Source organism: Scyliorhinus canicula, chromosome 9, assembly GCF_902713615.1.
Source record: "Scyliorhinus canicula chromosome 9, sScyCan1.1, whole genome shotgun sequence".
Classification (NCBI taxonomy): domain Eukaryota; kingdom Metazoa; phylum Chordata; class Chondrichthyes; order Carcharhiniformes; family Scyliorhinidae; genus Scyliorhinus; species Scyliorhinus canicula.
Genome location: NC_052154.1, coordinates 133,817,755 through 133,830,161, shown reverse-complemented (window position 1 = coordinate 133,830,161; position 12,407 = coordinate 133,817,755). Strand labels below are relative to the sequence as shown.

At 43.6% G+C, this 12,407-nt stretch overlaps 1 protein-coding gene across 1 annotated transcript in view; it reads right to left on the bottom strand.

The window, feature by feature from the left end:
- LOC119971718 (acyl-CoA 6-desaturase-like) overlaps nt 1-12,407 on the bottom strand; it is an 85,813-nt gene that overhangs the window by 35,256 nt on the left and 38,150 nt on the right. Inside the window, exons 4-5 of the mRNA XM_038807658.1 lie at nt 2,975-3,076; nt 93-218 (exon numbers count right to left, since the gene is read on the bottom strand). Of these exons, the coding sequence (XP_038663586.1) occupies nt 93-218; nt 2,975-3,076 (228 nt within the window). The remainder of the gene's footprint in view (nt 1-92; nt 219-2,974; nt 3,077-12,407) is intronic.

Below are 12,407 nucleotides of genomic sequence, written 5' to 3'. Positions count from 1 at the left end.
TGAACTACCCCGTCTCTTCTTTCTGACCTGAGTCTTGTCCTGTAGTATGTACGTTGGCCCTTCATCTGGATTTCTCAATAATAAGACATTACCTCCACTGGTTGGACATCTCCCAAAACAAACACTTTCAGCATGTTCACATCAGGGTCCTTATTAAAGATGTTGGGCTTTGCATGGTGCTGGAAGTGTCGATGATTCCACCAGTTTCCAGAAGCCCCCTATAACAGAGATACAATGTCACACAATGTACCAAAAGCAAGGCGATCCCTGCTAACTAGGGGCGGCAGGGTGGCACAGTGGATAGCACTGCTGCCTCACAGCACCAGGGACCCAGGTTCAATTCTGGCCTTGGGTGACTGTGCTTGGAGTTTGCACATTCTCCCCGTGTCTGCGTGGATTTCCCCCCTTGTGCTCCAGTTTCCTCCCACAGTCCAAAGATGTTGAAATTAGGTGGATTGGCCATGCTAAATTTCCCCTTGGTGTCCAAAGATATACAGGTTAGGTGGGGTTATGGGGATAGGGTGGGGGATGTGGGCCTGGGTGGGGTGCTCTTCAGAGGGTCAATGAAGACTCAATGGACCAAACGGCCTTCTTTTGCGCTGTAGGGATTCTATGGATAACACTGCCTTTAATATTGTCATCAAACTGCTTCAAATTAAATCCAGTTCTCACATGAGCTTCAAATTATCCCTCAGTCACGCATGCAAATTTCAGAATCTTACTCAATTCCCACTAGATTTAGTACCTCACACTTGCTAACAATTGTTAGTATTTAATATCTGCCAGGACTATCTCTTGCAAAATTGCAGCCCACTCCTTCCCATGTTCACCTGGGACATCGCTGTCCCACAAATATAAGCCTGTCGTGACAGCGAACAGTCTAGAGTTGGCAGACACAAATTGTCAGCTCCTAAGATGTTGTCAAATCCTGGGGAAAAGTAAAACTTCCGTGCATACTTGTTGATAAAGCTATGCAAATTTTATCTCCAAATTTAAAGTTAGGGAACTGTTCTTTTGGTTTTCCTTTAACAGCAGGAAGAGTCAAACAACAGTTAAGGAGCTCCTGAGCAAGCCATTCAAACGTTTTAACCGTAGCTTTGCACAGGGCCTCCGATATGCTGCAATGGGTGAGAAGCAGAAATATTGAGAGCAACAAGGAAACAGTTTTGCAAGTTACACAGCAGTCTCCTGCTGAAATCAAAACAATTTCATAATTGCACATTAAGAAGAAAAGCAAAATGATGGAAATCTTCCAACAAAAACAGAAAATGTTGGGAACATTCACCAGGGGCAGGATTCTCCGAGCCTCCGTGCCGAAATCGCGCTCGGCGCGGGGGCGGAGAATGGGCGTCAGACCCGGGATCGACAGAGAATTGCTGCGAATTGGTCACGCGCGGTCGACACGGCGCCGGTCGGGGGCTATTGAAAGAGGCCCCCTCAGCGATTCTCCAGGTGCAGCTGGCCGAGTTCCCGCCGGCGTGGTTCTTTCATGGTTCCACCTGGTGGGCACTCAGTCCGCGGCCGCCCTGGTGGGGGGCGGGCGGGGGAATCATTCACCGGGGGGGGGCCTCTAGGACGGTCAGGCTATTGTTCGGGGGCCACCAATCCGCGGGTGTGCGCGATCTGGAGGGGGTCTATCTTCTTGGTGCCATTCCACAGTGTGAGTCGTCCATGTTGCGCGGGGCGGTCAACACAGGCTGCCGCCATGTACATGCACGGACCCCCGACCGGAGGTGCAGGGCCCCTTATCGGCAGCTGGAGCTGCGAGGAGCACTCTGGGGCCCTGCTTGACCCCAGCAAATCGCAGAATTACCCTGGCCTTACTCCAGGTAAGTCCAGAGTGATTCGCCCGTGAAAACATAGCCCCATTATTGGAGAATCCCGCCCCAGGTTTGTCAACATCTGAGGAGAGAAGGGACAAATCAACATCAATGAACTGAATTTAAAAATGAATTGAATATAGGAAAGGGATCAGAAAACATGTACACCAACACGGGAAAAAAATAGAACTGCTTAAATGGAGAAAAGGAGATGGTTAATTGGCAGGGTAACATTAGGAAGCAAAAATAGACATAAAGAGAGAAATCAAAGGAACAGAAGACAAAAAGTGTGTGAATAACTTTGGGAGATATTGGATAGGCAAGTGAAAGGGGACACATGGACTGACAAAGTGGAACATGGTCCAGCAGCTCAGGAGCCTGGAAGGAGTGAAAAGCAAGTCTGCATTAATGGGAGTGAAGCAGAAATATTGCAAAACTGTATCCTGGAACTGGTTTCATTGCTCTAATGTCACTATCATTGGGAACTGGCAAATGATCTCTACTCCAAACACCAACCTGCTCCTTCCTGGGGCTGGAGCTGGGGGCTTGACATTGGAAAAGCATGTCTTGGCAAAAGGTTTGCACTATGTTAAATGTTAGAATGTTTCCGGGGCAGCATGATGGCACAGTGGTTAGCAGAGCTGTCTCACGGCGTCGAGGTCCCAGGTTCGATCCCGGCTCTGGGTCACTGTCCGTGTGGAGTTTGCATATTCTCGGTGTTTGCGTGGGTTTCACCCCACAACCCGAAGATGTGCCGGGTAGGTGGATTGGCCACGTTAAATTGCCCCTTAATTGGAAAAAATGAATTGGGTACCCTAAATTTATTTTATTTTTTTAAATGATCTGTTTCCTCCACCGATGTTATCCCACCTGTTAAGGGTTTCCAAAGGTTTCTGGCATTATTTCCCATTACGGCAAATTGGGGAAACCGCCCTGGCTTTAGAGGCAAATACGAAATCTGGGGTGAATAAAATTTCTCTAGTTAGCTTCAGAATCAGCAAGAAAAGTAACTTCAGTCCCAACATAATCATAGACCATACCAATTTGGTATAAGATCTGTTGGAATAGACTAGAGCTAACCCTGCAGTAATTCCCATGTTTTTTTTTAATTAGCTGCTTTGTCTTCAGAATATTGCCCCCGCCCCCATGTTTACCTTCATGTGACCGATCAGGAACTTGTGTAACAGGTGGTTCCATTTTGAACTCCGAAACACAGACAAGTGCCCAAAGTCATGTTGAAGCCAGCCTGACTGAGCCTGCAATTCAAAAGAGATTTTAAAAATCAGCATAGGATAATAAGTTTCATTCCATTTACTGTTGTATAGAAATAAAAACAATGGCCCTAGTCAGGTACAGTTCAGTGATGTTCACCAGCCTCCTCCTCCCTACAGTTTCTGATCAGTTCATCCAACAAGAAAACTGAGCATTATTTCATGGCAGTCATTTTCCCAGCCCACTGTAGAGGCACCATTTTCAACCAAGAATTGCAATACCTGTGAACATATTGAAGATACCTGTTTGTTTGATGTCGGACTGGTGCTTTATTTTCAAAAGGAGAAGTCCTCAATATTTAAACCCAGGAGGCTTTTGAGACTCACAAAAGGCTCCCCTCGCTCAAAATGTGAAAGATTATACATCCCAGCAGCTATTCGGCATCAGGAATTCCCAGAATAAATTGCTCTGTGGTGGGCATGAGATTTGTAAGAGTCTCATCGACATTCATGGAGTTATTTATAGGATATTACTGCACAGAAGGCAACATGTCCGCACCCTGCTCCGTGCCAGTTTCCAAAAAAAGAGCCACCTACCTACTTTTTTTCCCTTGCCATTTTTGATTTTTTTTCTTTTTCGAAGTATTTATCAAGCCCTTTAGCGAAAGTCATTATTTATTCTGCTTCCAACTGAATTTATGGTTGGCCGTTCCATTGACGACCCTCTGCAAAGTATTTTTCCCAAAATTCTCCAAACCGTCCTCTCTATTTAGCTGAAGTCTTATGTTTTCTAGTTACTGACTCTGTGACCAGTACAAATAGTTATTCTCTGCTTTAGCAGAATCCTTCATCCTTTTGTATACATAACGGGACCCTGAATTTTTCATATTTAGAGGTATCCCTGGCTGCTTTAGGCAGTTGCCTCATCCACTCGCAAAGTCCTGCAATTTAATGTGGAAAGGATCAGGATAAGAACAGGAAAGTAACCTGCTCAAATGTAACTGCCAGGCCAGAGGAAACAGGCCAGGTAAAAATCAGCTCCTCAGTTCCCTTTAATAATACATTACGTGGGCCAAATTTGCACCTGGATAAGGAGGTGCATTTTGGTGCGCAAATGATCACATATCAGGCTGGATTCTGCATTGGGAAATCTCAGCACACCTGCCATTTTGAAATCAATTAACGAGCTGTTAACCATGTTAACAACTCAATTGTCCGCAATTTTTCACTGCCCACTATATTTTCCAGGCATCAAGGGCGGGATTCTGTGATCCTGAGGCTAAGTATTGACGCCGTCGGAAACGCCGTCGTGTTTCTCAACGGCATCAACACGGCCTCTGGATAAGAAATTCTGGCCCCTACAGGGGGCCAGCAGGGCACTGGAGCAGTTCACGCTGCTCCAGCTGCTGATCCCGGCGTCAACTGGACGCCGTGGGATCCGCGCATGCGCACCGGTGCCATCGCGCGCATGCGCAGTGGCTTCCTTCAACTCACCGGCCCCGACACAACATGGCGCAAGACTACAAGGGCCGGTGTGGAGGAAAGGAGACTGGCAGCCAGAGGCCGGCCCGCCGATCAGTGGGCCCTGTTAACGGGCCAGGCCACTTCAGAGGCCCCCCCCCCCCCCCCCCCCCCCTGTCCCCCCCAGGGTCGGACCCCCCTCCCCCCACACAGGACCCCCCCCCGGGACCATTCAACGCCGCGGTCCCCCCAGCTGAGAGCAGGTGTAGATGGTGCCAGCAGGACTCGCCCTTTTTAGACGGCCGGACGGCCCATCCCGGGCCCAGAATCGGCAGGCCGGCCGCATAGAGTGGCCCCCCACCGGCGCCATGCCAACCGCGCCATTGACATTGTTTTCCGCTCAGCGGAGAATCACGTGCCACGTCGGGGCAGCGTGGCACGATTCGCACCGGTCGTGGGGATTCATAGCCCAGCCCGGGCTGACAGAATCCCGCCCCTTATGTCAAAATGTTTCGTAATCTTTTACGTCAGCTATAACGAGACAGCACAGGGCAGGTAGAAAAGGCCTGCCACTAGGAACATGATTTAATGTACTTGCAGATTCTTCTGGGGAGGTTTAGCAGTGTGTCATGTGAGAGTACCTTTAAGAAATGGGTGTTTAAGAAAAGTACCTTTAAGGAGGGGGTGTTTAAGAAATGTACCTTTAAGAAATAGGTGTTTATCAGTGATGTCTGAGTGTGGGTGGAGCTGGGCTGTGTCAGCTTTTTACTTTCGTTTTAGGCTGTTTGCTGCAGGGTGTGTTTTAGTTTTCATGTTGGAGCTAAAGCTAGACAGAGCAGGTGTACTGTTGTTCTCTCTGCCATGAAAAGACTATCTCTTGATCATTTGGTGAATTAAGAATTATAAATGTTTTCAGTAGTGAATGTAAACCTCATGTGCTTCTGTTAAAAGGTGTTTCTTTTGTCTTCTGGATGTTGTTTGGGAAGTTATTAAGGATTACTTAGTGTTGTATTCTTTAGGGGTTTTATTTGAATTAATGGTTGCTAAGATGTTCACTGTATGTTTAAAAAGGTTCACTTGAGTTCATAGAATAAACATTGTTTTGCTTTAAAAAATACTTTTCCATTTCTGCTGTACCACACCTGTAGAGTGGGCTGTGTGCTCCCCATACCACAATCTATAAAAGGTTGTGGGTCAGTTGAACCCCATGATATACTTTGGGGTTCTCTAAACCCTGGCCCATAACAATTGGGGGCTCGAGGGGGATAAAAGTATATCTACTGGATTGGCTTAGTGAAATTAAAGACAGTGAGGGGTGAGCATTTTGTGGTTGCTTTTCAGGAGTGGTGTTTCAGTCTAAGTGGGGAGTGTGTTGTGGACAATGGCTCTTTCGGAGGCTCAGAAGTTTTTGGGGGTGGAGACGGTCACACACAGTACCTTACGGACAGAGACCAAAAGCAGACTGTTAGATTTGGCAAAAAACATTGCAGTTAACATTACCTGACAAAATACGAAAAGATGAGGTAATTCTGGCGGTGGCTAAGCATTTAAATTTGCCTGAGATACATTTTGACTAATTGGAAATGGCAGAAATTCAGTTACAAATTAAACAAATGGAACATGAGAAAGAATTAAAGCAGCTTGAATCTCAGAAAGAGAAAAAAGAAAGTGAGTGGAAAAAGAAAGAGAGAAAGAGGAAAAAGAAAAGGAGAGAGAAGAAAGGAGAAAAGAAAGAATCGCTGGAGCAGAACAAAAAGAAAGGGAAAGGGAGATACAGATCATGGAAAAAGATAATGAGAGTTTGAACTTCAGAAAATGGTCATGAAACATGACAGTCAGTTGAAATTGGCAGACGTAAAGGGAAAAGTACAGTTGGATGATAGTGATGAGGATAGTGAGAAAGAGCGTCATGGTTGAAGGCTTGGTGGGGATCTATTTAAATATGTCGAACCATTGCCAAGATTTGACGAGAAGGAGGTGGAAGCCTTTTCATTTCATTTTAGAAGGTAGCTGAACAACAGAAATGGCCACAGGACATGTGGGTATTACTGATTTAAACAAAGCTGATAGGAAGGGCTAGTGAAGTGTTTGCATCACTACCGTAGGAGGTATCTGAGACGTATGAGGAGGTGAAAAAATCCTTCTTAGGTGCATATGAACTAGTGCTTGGAGCTTACAGACAAAGGTTTAGAAATTTAAGGAAAGAATTTGGTCAAACATACATGTTTGAAAGGCTCAAACAGAGTAATTTTGATAGGTGGAAAAGGGCTTTGAAAATAGACCAAACGTATGAAGCTCTCAGAGAAATTATACTTTTGGAGGAGTTTAAAAATTCAATTCCTGATGTAGTGAGAACTCATGTGGAAGAGCAGAGGATTAAAACTGCGAGGCTAGCAGCAGAAATAGCAGATGATTATGAATTAGTTCATAAATCAAAGCTTGGCTTCCGACATCAGTTTCAGCCTGTGAGGGATAGAAACTGGGGACGTGAGAAATACTCAAGTGGCAAAAGTAAAGGTGATCTGATGGGAGATAATAAGGAGAGTGTACCTCAGATTAAAAAAGAAATCCAGGAGGGTGGAAGAGACATGAAAAGTTTCAAATGTTTTCACTGTAATAAACTAGGCCATGTAAAGTCACAGTGTTGGTGGTTGAAGAAAAGCACTGGGAAGGCTGATGTGGTAAAGGGGATAAGTCATTGGGGTTTGTTAAAGTGGTAAAGGAAGGCCCAATTGAAGCGAAGGAGGTACAAAAGATTGTACAGCCTGATCAAGAGGTGATTGATAAGAAGGTGCAAGATCTCGTTAAAAAAATTACTTGTGTGGGTAAAGTTTATTCATGTGTATCAGGAGGAGGAGGTAAAGAAGTCACAATTTTAAGAGATATGGGAGCTAGTCAATCTGTAATGGTAAGAGATGAGGAGTTATGTAGTTTGGGACGAATGTTGCCAGAAAAGGTGGTAATATGTGGAATTCAGGGTGAGAGTAGTGTTCCATTATATAAGGTAAGGTTGGAAAGTCCAGTGAAGAGTGGTGAAGTGGTAGTCGGAGTAATAGAGAAACTATCATGTCCAGGAATACAGGAAAATTGGCGGAGTTACAACAGAAAGATGAAGAAATAAAACAGATGTATCAGAATGCATATACGGAAGAGGAATCTGAGTGTATAACAGAGTGTTATTACCGTAAAAGTAATGTCTTGATGAGAAAATGGAGACCTTTACATATGCAGGCGGATGAAAAGTGGGCAGATGTTCATCAAGTAGTATTGCTGGTAGGGGATAGAAAGGAGGTGTTGCGAGTTGCACATGAGGTACCAGTGGGAGGTCATTTGGGAATAAGGAAAACTCAAGCTAATATATAAAAACATTTTTATTGGCCTGGACTACATAAAGATGTAGTTAAATTTTGTCAATCATGTCACACATGTCAAGTGATAGGGAAACCTCAAGCAGTGATAAAGCCAGCGCCCTTAATACCCATTCCAACATTTGAGGAACCTTTTGCAAGGGTCCTAATTGATTGCGGAGGACCGCTTCCTAAAACAAAAAGTGGGAATCAATATCTTTTGACTATAATGGATGTGTCTACTAGGTTTCCAGAGGCCTTTCCAGTACGTTATATTACAGCTAAAAAGATTGTGGAGGAGTTACTTAAATTCTTTACTATTTACTGTGGACTACCCACAGAAATACAATCGGATCGAGGATCGAATTTTATCACAGGGTTATTCAAAGACATATGGATAGTTTAGGAATAAAACAATTTAAATCAACTGCGTACCATCCAGAATCGCAGAGAACGTGAGAAAGGTGGCATCAGACATTAAAGACAATGTTGAGGGCTTAGAGTCACGATTATCAAGAGGATTGGGATAAATGAATTCCATTCGTACTGTTTGCAATTAGGGATGCTCCCAATGAGTCAACCGAATTCAGTCCTTTTGAACTAATTTTTGGTCATGAGGTAAGAGGACCGCTTAAATTGATTAAGGAAAAATTGGTGAGTGAGAAATCAGAAATTACATTATTGGATTATGTGTCAAATTTTAGGGAATGATTAAATAGAGCAGGTGAATTGGCTGGGCAACATTTGAAAGTTGCACAAAATGCGATGAAACGGGCCGTAGACAAGAAATCCACAGTTCGTAGTTTTGCCAGTGGAGATAAGGTTTTAGTGTTGTTCCCAGTGGTAGGTGAGCCTTTAAAAGGTACGTTTTGTGGACCATATCAGATTGAAAGGAAATTAAGTGAGGTGAATTATGTGGTAAAAACACCAGATAGAAGGAAGACTCACCGAGTGTGTCATGTGAATATGCTTAAAAGGTACTTTGAAAGGGAAGGAGAGAAAAAGGAGGTTTTAATGATTCTAACTCAAAGTGACGAACCAAATCCAGATGATTGTGAATTTGACATACCACAAATTAAATTGGAAAATGAGGATGTTCTTAAAAATTGGGATAAATTGTTGAGGAAAAAAACAAACTGACCTGAAAGAGTTATTGATATCACATGGGCAAGTTTGTGGAGATAAATTGGGAAGTATTAAAATGGCTACACATGATGTAGATGTGGGAAAGGCTGTTCCGATCAAACATCATCCATACAGACTTAAACCTTTAAAATTGGCACAGGTTAACAAAGAGATTGAGAGTTTGCTTAAAAATGGCATAATTGAAGTCGGTTGCAGCCAATGGAGCTCACCCATAGTGATGGTGCCTAAACCAGACGGTACCCAATGGTTGTGTGTGGACTATAGAAAGGTTAATGCAATTACAAGAACGGACTCTTATCCTATCCCACGTTTGGAGCATTGCATTGAGAAAGTGGGACAATCAGCTTTTATTTCTAAACTGGATTTACTTAAAGGTTACTGGGCGTTATCCGAATGGGCGAAAGAGATTTCAGCTTTTGTGACTCCAGATGGTATATACCAATTCAAAGTTATGCCATTTGACATGAAAAACACACCAGTTTTTCAACGGTCAACTAACAAAGTCATTTCAGGATTACCCAATTGTGCGGTATGCATCGACGATCTGGTAATTTTCAGCCAGGTATGGACAGAACATTTAAAACATCTGATCAAGCTATTTGATCGACTTCAGGAGGTGGGTTTGGTGATAAACCAAGCCAAAAGTGAATTTAGAAAAGCCCAAGTCACTTTCCTTGGCCATACAATTGGACTGGGTCGAATGGTCCCACGGGATGTGAAAACAAAAGTTATTGGGGAGTTTCCGATACCCTCAAGACAATGGGAAATAATGCGTTTTCTTGGCATGAGTGGATTTGATCGAACGTTTGTGCAAACTTTTTGAGGCGTGGTTGCTCCACTGATGGACTTGCTGAAGACACGTCAAAAATTTCAATGGACAGCGGACTTTCAACAGGCCTGAAAGCCTATTTGACTGCCTGAAAGCTGTGATCACCAATGCTCATGTGTTGGAGAATTACAAGGGACTCTGTAATCAGATTGAACTAAAGTATCTGACTTTAAAGAGAAATGCTGAGGCATAGAGAAATGGATGGATTGTGCAGAAACCTTCTTGTTCAAAAAGACTGTCAATCGAGAAGGATTTCAGTTGGAGGAAGAACAAAAATGGACTATATTATTATATCTGTTTGCGTGTTATTTTTTGAAACAAAAAAGTATATTTACTGTGTGCATTTCTTAAAGGATGGAGAAAAGGTGAAAAGTGAACCATCTTGAAGTTGATGGTTTATTTTTTTTATCTTGGGAGGAGGTGTCATGTGAGAGCACCTTTAAGAAATGGGTGTTTAAGAAATGTACCTTTACGAAATGGTGTTTAAGACATGTACCTTTAAGAAATGGGTGTTTATCAGTGATGTCAGAGTGTGGGTGGAGCTGGGCTGTGTCAGCTTTTTACTTTCGTTTTAGGCTGTTTGCTGCAGGGTGTGTTTTAGTTTTGTTTTCAGTGTTGGAGCTGAAGCCAGACAGAGCAGGTTCACTGTTGATCTGTCTGCCATGAAAAGACTATCTCCTGATCATTTGGTGAATTCAGAATTATACATTCTTTCAGTAGTGAATGCAAACCTAATGTGCTTCTGTTAAAATATGTTTCTTTTGTCTTCTGGATGTTGTTTGGGAAGTTATTAAGGATTACTTAGTGTTGTATTCTTTAGGGGTTGTATTTGGATTGATGGTTGCTAAGATGTTCACTGTATGCTTAAAAAGGTTCACTTGAGTTCATAGAATAAACGTTGTTTTGCTTTAAAAAATACTTTTCCATTTCTGCTCTACCACACCTGTAGCGTGGGCCGTGTGCTCCCCATACCACAATCTATTAAAAGTTGGGGGTCAGGTTAACTCCATGATACACTTTGGGGTTCTCTAAACCCTAGCCCATAACAAGTGTCTGTATGGTTTTTAATTACTTTTTTGAAATCTCGCCTTCAATGAATAATAGACTGCTTTGAGAGAGGGAGCCCTTTATCAATTCTAACTGTAACCCTGGCATTACCCCTCTGCCATGTGGTGTCATTGTCTGCAGTGCCAATTGTGCTTGGAGCCCTTTTTTGCACCACAGCTTCTGAGAACCCAGAAGTTACGCATTCACACCAAGGTGCAATTCATATTCCTCTGTGGATGTAGCTGCAACAAAAATTCAACACTGCATTTATATTTTATTGTTACTCAGTCACAAGAGCAGACTATATTGTGGAATCTAAAGTCATGAGAAAAAAAGCATGAGAAGCATCCTTTCCTGTCCCAAAGCGTGGTACATTGGCGAGACCATGCAGTCACTGCGACAATAGATGAACAGATATCGCACGACAATCGCCAGGCAGGAATGTTCCCTTCCAGTCGGGGACACTTCAGCAGTCAATGGCATTTAGCCTCAGATTTTCGGGTAAGCGTTCTCCAAGGCGGCCTTCAGGACACGCGACAGCGCAGAATCGCCGAGCAGTAACTGATAGCCAAGTTTCGCACACATGAGTACGGCCTCAATCGGGACCTTAGATTCATGTTGTATTACATTCACCCCCGCCATCTGGCCTGGGCTTGCGAAAACCGACCAACTGTCCTGGCTTGAGACAATTCAGACCTCTTTAACCTGTGATTATCCCTCTCTCCAGTCGCTCCATCTGGACCTGTAAAGACTTAATTACCTGCAAAGACTCGCATTCAAAATATCGTCTTGCATCATTGACTTTGTCTATATGTGATTCTGAAACACACCTATTCATTCACCCGAGGGAGGAGCTGCGCTCCGAAAGCTAGTGATTGTTGGACTATAACCTGGTGTTGTAAGACTTCTTACTGTACAAAAATGTAGCCAGGGCAAGAAAAGTGTAGCTAAAGGAGAGATTTGATAGATTGGGGTTATTTTCCTTGGAACAAAGAAGGCCGAGGGGTGACTTAATGGAGCTGTACAAAATCATGAGGGGATGTGATAGAGTGGATAGGATAATATTGTTTCCCTGGTGGAGAATTCTAGAACCAGGGGACATAGATTCAAGATAAGTGCAGAAGGTGTAGAGAGGACATGAGGGAAAACATTTTCACACCGAAGGTAGTGGGAGTCAGGAATTTGCTGTCCACTTTGGTGGTGGAGGCAGAGACCCTAAGCGTTTTTAAAAATACCTGGTTCTGCACCATAAGTGCTGTAAGATACAGGACTATAGACTGGACGCAGGAAGGTGGGATTAGAAAGGGCACCTGCGTGTCCTCAGGCTGGCATGGACAAGATGCAATGAATGGCCTCCTTATGTGCAGTAACCGTTCTATGATTCTATGTGGGAAAATGTGAACTTGTCCACTTTGGCAGGAAGGATAGAAAAGCAGTATATTATTTAACTGGAAAGGGATTGCAGAACACGGTGGCGCAGTGTCCTGACACATTAATCACATAAATTTGACAAGTGATTAGTAAGGCAAATTGAATGTTGGGATAT